The 12,676-nt window shown below is 33.2% G+C and overlaps 1 protein-coding gene across 1 annotated transcript in view; it reads left to right on the top strand.

The window, feature by feature from the left end:
• Positions 1–12,676, top strand: part of SPOCK3 (SPARC (osteonectin), cwcv and kazal like domains proteoglycan 3) — a 487,010-nt gene that overhangs the window by 430,885 nt on the left and 43,449 nt on the right. Inside the window, 1 exon segment of the mRNA XM_049631295.1 lies at positions 7,595–7,714. Within this exon segment, the coding sequence (XP_049487252.1) occupies positions 7,595–7,714 (120 nt within the window).

The raw sequence follows: 12,676 nt of genomic DNA, 5'->3' as shown, positions 1-12,676 counted from the left end.
TTTAAAATTTTACATTTATAAAATTTAAAATTTTACATTTATAAAATACAATTAAATTTCAGGAAGTATGTGGTTTTTAATTTGGCAAGAATTCTTGCTTTGCCCAATGCTTTCAGATAAATCATTGCCAAGTTTAAATTAAATGAGTTCATTGTTGGCAAAAGAAAATCAACCTGCAAAATTATAAAAATATTTGCAAAGACTTCATAACTAAAATATTATTTTTAATGTATGCTGCTGGTTAGGGCCTCCAAAAGGAAAATGTCTTGGACTTCTGGAAGGCACTGAAATGTTCTGAATATCTTTCCATCAATACTCACTAAATGTGATTTTCTCTGGTAATGTCAGAAACCTAAAATGTTGAATGCACAGTATCCTTGAGTAGATCTGTCACTGATATCTTCTATTGTTTATTGGCAGAGAAGAGATGCTTGTTGGACATCATAGAAATTGTTCTGAATTAGAAGTACCGGCTTTGCCACCAAATAACTATGATTTGAAATGAGGCAGCAAATCCTCTAACCTAACAGGTGTTATAAAGGAAACTAATACCTCAGTGTTTGATTTAATAAGTATGATTGATAAATGTTAATTGTCCCCCTTCAGCTCTTATGCCCACAATATGCATTTAGTATTGCCCAGCAGTTTCCATGAAGGAGAGAGACAATGCAGGAAGGGGAGGGACCCTCTCTTACTGGTTAAAAAGGCAAAAGGTATGGAAGGGATTATAATGAAAGTCAACAATCAACTTCCTGCCCTACTTCTCATCCCCACCTCTGGGTCATAGAGCTAACCATTTTTAAGCCTTGCTGGTTTTCCCCATCTGGTGATTAGCTCATTTGGGAAATGGCTATTTATCAACTTCAAACATTACCTTTAGGTTCTCTGCTTTGATAAATGAGAATATATTTCATTTCCCTCCTACTTTCCAAAATAATTACGTGACTATTCCTAGTGTTCCACTGATTACAATTTAAACAGCAAAAAATATTAGCAAAAAACCAAAAACATTTAACCACCTGTTTCCAATTCTATGGGAACGTCTTGTCTCCTCATGTTGTAAAACGAGGACATTAGCATTACTGCGCCTCCCTTTCTGTGTCTTCATTCCCACCTCACTCTCTCTGGTGTCTAGCATTGGAGTATTCATTGCCAAAGTTGATATCACTTGAATTAATTTCTCTAACAATTGTTAAGTCTTCTGTAAATTCTTTATAAGAGTCAATTTGCATATCAGCAATTTTTACAGCATCGTGATGATGTAAATATTGTTCACTGCAAGTGATAATTTATGGTAGGATATATAGGATAATAATGCATTCTTTTTCTATCTCAAGGGAGAATATTACTAGCATCAATTTCAAATGTGGTCTGCCATTTTACATCCCAACTGCCTGTGTCATGACTATGATAACTTTTCACAAGTTGTCAATTAGAGACTCTTCTGTCAAATCACACTGTCCCTCTCACTGTCCATCAGCTCTGTTCTATCTTTAGATGCACTATGCAAGTAGTTTCAGTAGTATGCTTCTAAGTTTTTCTTGAGTGGAGTGCCTCTTTTGTGAACCTCATGTCCTTTTCTTAATGTCCTCTCATGTTGCTGAGGCCCATTCTCATGGTGGCATGGGATGCAAAAATCCCTGAGTTCTTGCATATCTGAAAATGCCTTTATTATGTCCTATTTTCTTACTAATAACAGATATGAGATACTACATTAAAATCCATTGTCTTTAGAACTTTGAAGGCTTGTTTCACGTTTGCCTATAATCCATTATTGCTAATGATTTTGGGGATACTGATTCTTGGCCTGTGGTAATAACCTTTTGCTTGCTTTTTGTTTATTTATTTTTGTTTTCTTTTGAAAGCTCTTATAATCTTTTTTATATTTCATATTCTAAATTTTAAAAGATGTCTTGGTGTTTATGTATGTGTATGTTTAATTTATTCACCTAAGAGCTCAGCAGTCCCCCTTTCTCTGAAAACTTCTCTCTTTCTGTTATAGGAAGTATTTTCTATATTTTAAAATGATTTTCTCAATTTCAAATTCTGTTTTCTCTTTAAATAACTTCTGTAAATCAAATATTGAACTAATCCTTCATACCTTCTATTCTTTCTTTTATGTTCTTCCTCTTTAATCTCTCTCTATTGTTTTTATTTTACACTATTGCATTGTTTTTGGTTTTATCTCCACCCATTCTATTAAATATTTTGTCTTGCTAAATATGTGATTATGTGTGTGACTACAAATAAATACATGTATAACTTAAATTTCCAAGATCTCTTAACTTTCTTCTTGTTTTTTTCTATATGTAATACCATGCTCTAATTAATAATTTGGCACAACTGAAGAACATTACATTGAAACTTAGCTTTTCTCTTATTCAAATTTAGTTTAGGGGTGCCTGGGTGGCTCAGTTGGTTAAGCATCTGACTCTTAGTTTCAGCTCAAGTCATGATCTCGTAGTTAGTGGAATCTAGCCCCATGTTGAACTCTGCACTGACAGCGTGGAGCCTTTTTGGAATTCTCTCTCTCCCTGTCTGCCCACAACCCCCCCAAAATAAATAAATAAAGTTAAAAATTTTTAGTTTAAGCTATATTTATTATGATTTATTATTCTGTTTTTTATTCCTGACTACAAATACAATTATATCAGTGAGTTCCAAGTACTGTTTTAGTTCACTATTGGCTATAATAGTCAATATGCTTTATTGGCTATATATCTCAGTTTCCATAGCAGTAAAAGAACTATCATAATCCGTTACCTGATCATCCACGCTCGATAGTAAAATCAAATGTAAAACCTCATTAAAGGCATTTCATGCTGTATAAATGCAAGATATTATCTCTAGAAAGAGAATCCATGTAGTAGAACTGTTGGAGAATATGAAGAAAAGACATCAATTGACTCCTTGTGGGAAACAACAGTAGTAAATCACTGACAACTTTTAGACACTTCAACAGTGAGATCTGACTGGTCCTGCTTCAGTTGGAACATGTCTGCCTCAAAGATTTGGTAGCCAGTAAAGTAGAAATGTCATTCTATAAATAAAGCTATATTTATATATTATTTAAACTAGCCATTTCCTTTTTGTGTGTGTGACAAGGACAGTTTGACTCATGACTTATAAAAAATAATGGCGCTCTTAGCCTCTCTAAGAAAATATGAAGAAGAAGAAGAAGTAGAAAAAGGAGGAGGAGGAGAAGGAGGAGAGGAAGAGGAAGAAAAGGGAAGCCTTACTGACTAGCCTCCATTTGGGGCTCTTGTTAACTACTCCAGAATATGTAGTAGCATAAACTGTAGCTTATTGTTCAGTGAGACCTCTGTGACTTTTTTTTTTTTTTTTTGGCATTAAAAATTGGACTTAGGGGCGCCTGGGTGGCTCAGTCAGGCGTCTGACTTCAGTTCAGGTCATGATCTCACGGCTCATGGGTTCGAGCCCCGCATCGGGCTCTGTGTGAAAGGTTCAGAGCCTGGAGCCTGCTTCAGATTTAGTCTTTCTCTGTCTCTGCTTCTCCCCGACTCGTGCTCTGTCTCTCTCTCTTAAAATTAAATAAACATTAAAAAAATTTTTAAAAAAGATTGGACTTGAAGTCATGTGATTCCTTTAAAGTCAAGAAGATATATTTACATAGGTTTTTTGTTACTGTCTTCTAAAAATAAGTTTCACTAACATCATATATGTTATATGATGTCTATACAATGATGATGATCATCTCACATCACTACAATCATAACTTCCCGAAATGGAAATGTATACGCTTTGAGTGAAGAAGTGCTTGACTTGTTTTTCTAAGTTGGAGTATACTACTTTCTTGCTGTATTATTATTGGTTTGCTATAAGGATTAAACCTTGGACACTGAATTCCATATTTTTGAATTCATAACTTGGCTCTGCCACTTACCTGTCTGACCTCAGGCAAGTTAGTTCTACAGCTCTCAATGCCTCAATTTCCTAACAATTAAATGGACACAATACCAATATAATCTTCATAGAATTTCTATAAGGATTAAACATGTTAATAAATGTAATCATAGCAGTAAGTATGCAGTGCTAGCTGCTATTATCATTGTTATATTTTATAATTTATATTAATTATTTATTATTACTATAATTATTACTGCAGGATTCTTAAGTCCTAAAATATTTCATTACAATATATGCATAACCTTATACTGAAATTTAAGCTAAGGGACACCTGGGCGGGCTCGGTCAAGCATCTGACTCCTGATTTTGGCTCAGGTCATGATCTCATGGTTCGTGAGTTCAAGCCCCATGTTGGACTCTGCATTGACAGTGTGGAGCCTGCTTGAGATTCTCTCTCTCCCCTCTCTCTCTTTCTGCCCCTATCCTGCTCCCTCTCACTCTCTCAAAAAAATAAATAAATAAAAAATTTTTAAAAAAAGGAAGAAACTGGTTAAGGTATGTGTGATACACAATAAATATATATGATGTTTCGTATTTGGGTAAAAGTTTTAAAGTGCTGTACTAATGCTATATTAACGCTATAATAAGTGCTATATTTACAAACACAAGAAAAGAAAATATATACCAATCTGTTCAAACTTAATCATTCTTTAGCAGGTATTTTATTAGAAAAAACTTTGCTCTTTGCTGGGTCCAATATGGGAGAAAAAAACATAAGATAGACCAAGGAAATAAAGAACTAAATTTCATCTTTAAATCTTCATTTGCTTAAAGTAGGTAATGAATTAATATGCTGTAACTCTTAAAAATATGAATGTACATATATTGATGTCTCCCATCAATCTATGCCCCTACCATCCAATTCTCATTGCAGAGGTGACAATGTTTCAATCTCTTATGTGTATTTCCAGAGATATTTTAAACATATATCAACAAATGCACTTTTCCTACCTTTTTATGCAAATGGAAGCATACTAAATATACTTTTCTTCCTTATGTGTTTGTTTTGTTTTATTTTGTTTTTATAAAAAAAACAGCTATATTGTGGTTGAGGTCTATAGGAGTACATAATGGCCTTCTAAACATTATTAATGATTTATAAAGCTGCCTTGGATGGATGTACCTGAATAATCTCACCAGGCCACTGCTGATTGCCAGTTTTGTTAACACACTTGCTATTGTAAGAGAGCTGGTAAAATAATATGGTAGAATTTAAGTTAGTTGGTATATATGTAGTATACTGTATGATAATTTTTAAGAAAAGGAATTGCTAGGTAAAGCATTAATTCCTGGTCATTAATTTTTACAGAAATTTTAATTTGAATTTGAATACTAATACAGCTATATAGACACAAATCAAAAGGGAAAAATGTGAATGGTAAAAATAAGACTCTCTTACACCACTTCCCTATATTCATCTGGTTCCTCTAACTAGAGATAATTAATCTTGGTCACTTTCTGTATATTCTTCCAGAGAGATATGTGATGCATACATGCATATGAAGAAGAATTCTTCTTTTCCAGTGGGCTTTTTTTTCTTTAGTGTAACAGTTTATAGCAGGAGACTGTTGCCTACATGCTTAGTTAAACAGAGATACCAGGCTAGAGTGTAAATAATCATATTAGGAGTGTACTATATACTATCTTATCACTGAGTCTCAGCCATTGTAGATCCTATCTGTAAAGTGATGTCTTCTGGGACATTCACTATAATTCACTGTTTTCCCCGGATGAAAGGATAGCGGTGAATTCTTTACATTGCTCTGCCCTTGACCAAGGATTTTCAAACCTACTACCATCTGCCTCTACACTTGGCACAACACATGCATTCTGGGACTCTACCATTACCCTAAAAATCCCTTCCCCCGCCCCCCACCTCTTAAATCTTTTGTTTCCTGTGTCTTGACCATCCTCTTTCTTGGTTCTCTGTCTGGCGTATCACATCCTCCAGTAGCTTCCTAAAGAAAGATTTTTTTTTTTAATCTCGTAATTTTTTTTAATCTCGTAAATTAGAAGATCTCTCTAGCTTATTCTCTCCCCTGATTTTCCTGGAAATGGGATTCTCAGTTTAAAATACAAAGCAATTTTTCAATTGTTTTTCTGACTGCCAATGTCACTAATGAAAAATTAAGACATTCTGAAATCCTTGTTTCTTGTATATGACAATGTTTATTACTCTTCCCTTTGGCAGCTTGTGGGATCTCATTTTTGCCTCCATTGCTCTAAAATATCACAATGCTTTGCTGGTATGAATCAGCCACCCTACTAGGTACTTGGAAGGTCCTACTAATCTGGAATTTTATTCCCTGTAATACTAAGAAATGGTCTTAAATTATATTGCATTATATTATACTATATTTTTTGTATTATATTACAAATGGTCCATTATATATAATACACATAGTGGTATAATGTATATAGTTTATAGTAAATGTAATGTAACATTTATAAATCAGCATGTAAATTACTTATTTTTAACAAACGAACAAGAGTGCTATTAAAGAATGCTTGTCAGTTCAGGAAATTGCAAAGGAGTTAGACCCACAGTAACAATGCCCTCTAAACAATGTAAATAAGTATTTCATATATTTTCAAAATATTTTGGCAACAAATGACTAAATTTGACATACCATATTTTGGCATTAATATCTCACATACACAATCACACACATACACATAGATGCACATATAGATAACATAAATAACATATTCTACTACCCTTTATTATAGAGACTATTCTAAAGAATATAATTATTGGCAGATAACAGTATTTTTTTTAAAAATAGCAGGGGCGCCTGGGTGGCTCAGTCGGTTAAGCGTCCGACTTCAGCTCAGGTCATGATCTCACGGTCCGTGAGTTCAAGCCCCGCGTCGGGCTCTGGGCTGACAGCTCAGATCCTGGAGCCCGTTTCAGATTCTGTGTCTCCCTCTCTCTGCCCCTCCCCTGTTCATGCTCTGTCTCTCTCTGTCTCAAAAATAAATAAAAAAAACGTTAAAAAAATTTTTTAAATAGGAATTAATTTAAGTTCCAAATGTCAAAGTTTGCTAACCCCTTATTCTTAAAGTAGAAATTTATATCATTTTGTTAAATATTTTACCATCTTTCCTAATGTCGAATAAGATAGCTTTTCTTTTTCTATACTTAAAAATACATGTAGAATTAACCGAATAGAGACAGCATATATTTATAATTGATCATTCCTACACATATTTAATATGCCAATGCATATTTATAAATCATAACAAATTATAATAGCTATGGCCAATAATAAATGTGTAAGTATGCACTTTGAATATTCAACCTTTTATTTCCCCAGATCATCTACCATGTTACTGTGACAAATGTGTTTGGCACAGAAATATTATAACTGAATTTATGTGATATTAATAATAAGAACATTCAATCAAGTGCTATATTCCACTGAGTGGAAATAGAATTCCGCGAATAATTTTCCTTTATTGAATAAAATGTTCTCATCATATTATACCTTGTTATGTTTGAAACAGGTATTTTTCATTTTTAAGAAGTTGAAACATACTTAAACATTGTGTTATATTTCTTTTTTTACTCATTGTTACTTTTCATTTATTGGGATAATTGGAGAACTAGCACTGGCATTATGCTAAGTTATTATTCAAGATTTGTGTTGGTTCTTTCTGTTTTCAGCATGCAGTGACCTGGAGTTCAGGGAAGTGGCAAACAGACTGCGGGACTGGTTCAAGGCCCTTCATGAAAGTGGAAGCCAAAACAAGAAGACAAAAGCCTTACTACGGCCTGAGAGAAGCAGTAAGATTTCTAAATTTGATATGTGCCATTGTCTTTGATATGGGATTTCCTTTCAAATGAATCACCTAGATCAAAACACATATTTCAAAATTTATTCTTTGCTTAGGTGCTGAACAAATATCAGAACATTGTTATTACTTCCAAGCACACTCAGAGTATTTTGCAAGGAAATAAAACATTTTGTGACAACCCTTATTGGTAAAAAATAAATATCCCCACAGAGACAACATTAACTTCCAGCTGAAGTGAAAGAGTAGGAATATTTTTCAGCGTTTTGATAGGAATGGTAAAGAATGAAACAACACAGGAAATGAAAGTAAGAATGTTAGAGTACTTAGATTTTTACAGACACAATTAGCCCCCGTGCTTCCCACAGGTTGCCCTTTTCATGATGGCTTTGCAGACATTTCTACTTTGACCCAACAAAATCAGTAGACAAAAAGGATACCTTCAATGACACACTGCAAATCAGATTCATAAAAAAGAAGAAAGCAAGAGCCATTTGAACATTATACGATTTTTTTTTATCATCTGTGTAATTTCCTCAGTGTGTTTTCTAATTCCTCAGCAATAAGAAATGGAAATTGAAAGAAGTACTTGTTATGAATAATTTTATGAACTTTTCATTTTATATTTTTTATTTATAAAAATATTTATTACATATTTAATACACGTAAAAGAAAGATATTGAAATATGAGCTTAATTTGGGGAACTTATCAAAGTTGAAATATTTGCTCTTAAATACAAGAAGTGATAGGTCAGTGATTAGAAGCAGCACCTTGTAGTTGACAAAGTCCCAAGTGTGTGCCCTTCTTTGCTCATGGTGACATGACCCATTCAGTCTCCTTTTCAATCCTGAAATAGCAGTTTCTGACAAAATAACATCATAGATGGCATGATTATCCATAATTTTATTTCCTAAAATGCCTTATTTTTTTTCTTTTCATCAAGGAATTTTTCCACAGTCCCAACCTTTTCTATTTATGAGTCTTATATATGTTCTTAAATAATTCAATAATTCTTTTGAATTAAACTAATGAAGCTATCACTGATAGACATAATAATTATATCTGAATGTGTGATGACTGTCTATGTTTCTTCTTAGGAACTTCAGAAAGAAATTATAGTATTTTCCCTACTCTTTTAGAGTGTTCTTCAGGTTTGTCTTTGGAATTATTGATTACATTTTTGGCAGATGTCAACTTTTTGGATGACTTCAGTGTAAGCAAAATGACAAGTCTTAATAGAAACAACAGAATATATTAGTCCTTATATTCATGAAGTAAACATATCTGAGGTGGGGTAATAGTTTATTCCAGATGCTTACATATTGATCTTTTAAAATTCGTGTCTACACCTATCCTACCAATTCTCATACTTAAATTACTGCTTGCTCTCAAATTTCTCCTTTGAACTTGAGTTCAGACTAGTGATCTCGCCCGTATTTGGAGATGGATAAAAGGAGAGCTTGTAGGGGAGCCTGGGTGGCTCAGTCGGTTAAGCCTCCTACTTCAGCTCAGGTCATGATCTCACTGTCTATGAGTTCAAACCCCACGTCTGGCTCTGTGCTGACAACTCAGAGCCCAGAGCCTACTTCAGATTCTGTGTCTCCCTCTCTCTCTGCCCCTCCCCTGCTCATGCTCTGTCTCTCTCTGTCTCAAAAATATATTTTTTAAAAAAATTAAAAAAAAAAAAGGAGAGCTTGTAGAACTCAGCACAGTGCCTGGTTAAATGTACACATTCATAAATATTATTTCTCATTCCAGCTTCTTATTTCAAAAAATTACACACTCAATATAGTGGGTTAATTACAAGAACCTCTTAGGTAGTTGACTATCTTTGGAAAGTAAATGAAATAGTGGCGGCCCTAAGATTATTTACACTACTTGAAATGGTCAGAGGCCAACTAAGAGTAAATTTCCAAAAGGAAGTAATCCATTAGAACACATAAGACAAATCATTAGAAGAAAAATGGCTGACTCCCTCAATTCCTCAGATCTGTACATCATCCAAGTGAGTTTTCTCCTGATTTCATCATATTTAATTTGTGAACCAATCCACTCATATTATATTTCCTGTTTTCTTTCTATTTTTATTTTTCCTTCATAGCATTTCTCACTACCATAGTAATAATCTACTTTTTTATTTGTTGTCTCTCTCTCTCTCTCTCTCTCTCTTTCTCTCTCTTCCCCCCCTCCCCCACTAGATGACTGTGAACTCAGTGAAGGCAAAGATCTTTATTTACCAATGTATTATCAGAGTACAGACTAGTTTGACACATAGTACTAACTAAATAAAAATGAATAGAATTAATGAATGGAAGAAACAGAGAAGAAGTCAAAATACTACATTGTCTGTGTATACCACAATTTAATCAATCAATTTTTCTCCTAAGAATAGTTTTGTACTGGGGCGCCTGGGTGGCTCAGTTGGTTAAGCGGCTGACTTCGGCTCAGGTCATGATCTCGCGGTCCGTGAGTTCGAGTCCCACGTCGGGCTCTGTGCTGACAGCTCAGAGCCTGGAGCCTGTTTCAGATTCTGTGTCTCCCTCTCTCTGACCCTCCCCCGTTCATGCTCTGTCTCTCTCTGTCTCAAAAATAAAAAATAAACGGTAAAAAAAAGAAAAAAAAAAGAATAGTTTTGTACTGTTTCCATTATTTTCTGCATGACAATCAATTCTGCAATTGATTGTTATGCTTTTATTTCTAAGAAAGATTCCAAGAAGTGGAGGTGTTGGGTCAAAATGTGCATGCATTTTAAATGATAAATCATAATAGACGTTGCTAGGATGCTTTGCAAAAATCTTAGGGTATTTATAATTTCTTTTTTTAAGTTTACTTATTTATTTTGAGAGAGAAAGTGAGAGAGAGAGAGAGAGAATGAGAGAGAGAATGAGAGAGAGAGAGAGAGAAAGAGAGAGAGAGAGAGAGAATGAGAGAGAGAGCATAAGTTGGGGAGGGGACAGAAGATCTGAAGTGGGGCTTGAACTTGTGAGATCATTACCTGAACCGAATTCTGCTGAACCGAATTCTGCTGTTCAACAGACTGGCCACCCAGGCATCCTGGTATTTCTAATTTCTAACAGCAAAACATGAGAGTTCACTTTTGCCTTTATCCCTAGCAGCAAAAAATATTACCATTCTTTTTAACTTTTCCATTTTGCTTAGCATGCTATTTTATTTCATTGTAAATCTAATTTTCATTTCCATAATTAGCAGTGAATTTGAAAACAAAATATTAGTGGGGGGGAACTTTTATACAGCAAAACAAAATAAAATTACTTATTCAACTCAGGCTACTATATTAAGATACTATCTATGGACTAGGTGGATCAAATAATAGATATTTCTCAAATTCTGGATGCTGGGAAGTCCTACATCAAGGTGCTAGCAGACTGGATTCTTGGTGAAGGCCATCTTCCTGGTTGGTAGACAGATGTCTTCTCCCGTGGCAGAGTGAGAGAGAGATCTCTCTAGGGTCTCTTCTTATTAGGGCTCTAATCCCATCATGTAGGCTCCACCTTCATGACCTAATTACTTCTCAAAAACACTATCTCCAAATGCCATCAAATTGAGGGAAAGGAGTTCATCGTATGAATTTTGGGAGAACACAATTCAGTCCATAGCACAAAACAAAACAGCCCCTCCAAAAATAAAAAAAATAAAATAACTAAATAAAAAACAACTCTAAGTTATGTCAACTTATATGTTTAATTCTAAGAAAGATATATTAGTGGCTTTTATTATACGTGTATTTAATACTCCTTCTAGTATTGGGGGGAGTTTTTCCCTGTGTTTGCTACTCTATTTTTTAGATTGTATAGATTTATATTTATTATAACCATTAATAAATTATGCTTCTTATCACTTTGTGACACTATATTCTACTTACTGCTTTTTAGCACAGATTCACCCAATCTGATAGTAATATATCATTCCTACATTTAATTTTATGTAGCCTGATACACTTGCTAACATTTTATTGTCAATCTTTCTTTATTACATAGACCTAAATGTCTTTCCTGTAAGTATCCATAGTTGAGCTTTGAGTTTTTAATATGACAGTGAGAAAACTTTGTGTTTTTTATAATTAAGTATAATAATAAAGTCAACATAAAGCACAGAAAAATATTCTGATAAGACAGAGAATGTTTGCCATTTAGGAGATTATCCAGAAGACAAGGAAAAACTTATTTTCACAATTTCTTAAGAGCAGACCATTAATCTAAGAAAATTTGTCATTTTAAAATAGAAACAAAATCAAATTTTAATTTTGCATCTGTATAATATTTGATACTGATTTGAAAAATCTTATATGATAAATCTTTTAAATGTTAGCAAGCACTGACCATGACGAATACTATTTTGGGGGATGCTTTTATAATTTTTTGTACTTATAGATTTCATCTTATACATTTTTGGAAGAATGAATAATCTTATTTTAGAATAAAACTGTTTTTTAACAAAATCATATCTTGCATACCTTGCATATCAAGTCGCTTATATAGTTATTTTTACTAGTGGAGTATTACTTATTTAGATCCTATAGGTTTAAATTTTATTTTATATAGAAAACGATGAGGTAGGTAATTTTACTGTTGCATTCGTGTTTTTTAGTGGATTAACAGAATTTTTGAGTATATATATTTTATACTTCTTTATAGCCATACCAATTTTTATGTGTAACTTTTTAAGTGGCAAAAATGAACATGTTTATTAACAGACCTGAATATATAAAACTCAAACTATAAACTATAAAATTGTTTGATTACACAAACTCGAGACAAAAAGTTTATAAATTTAAAAACATGCTTTAGTATTTTTTTAGAAATAATATAGATATATAATAAATATACATTAAGTAATTTAGCATAAATCAAAGATTTTAATTTACTAAATGAACTTGAAAATTGTTTTTAAATTTCAAGTTGACTTTTATAAAACAAAAATTTATCATAATAA

This window comes from Panthera uncia, chromosome B1 (assembly GCF_023721935.1).
Source record: "Panthera uncia isolate 11264 chromosome B1, Puncia_PCG_1.0, whole genome shotgun sequence".
Classification (NCBI taxonomy): domain Eukaryota; kingdom Metazoa; phylum Chordata; class Mammalia; order Carnivora; family Felidae; genus Panthera; species Panthera uncia.
Note: the sequence above shows the minus strand (reverse complement) of the source record. Positions and strands in the feature narration are given on the sequence as shown.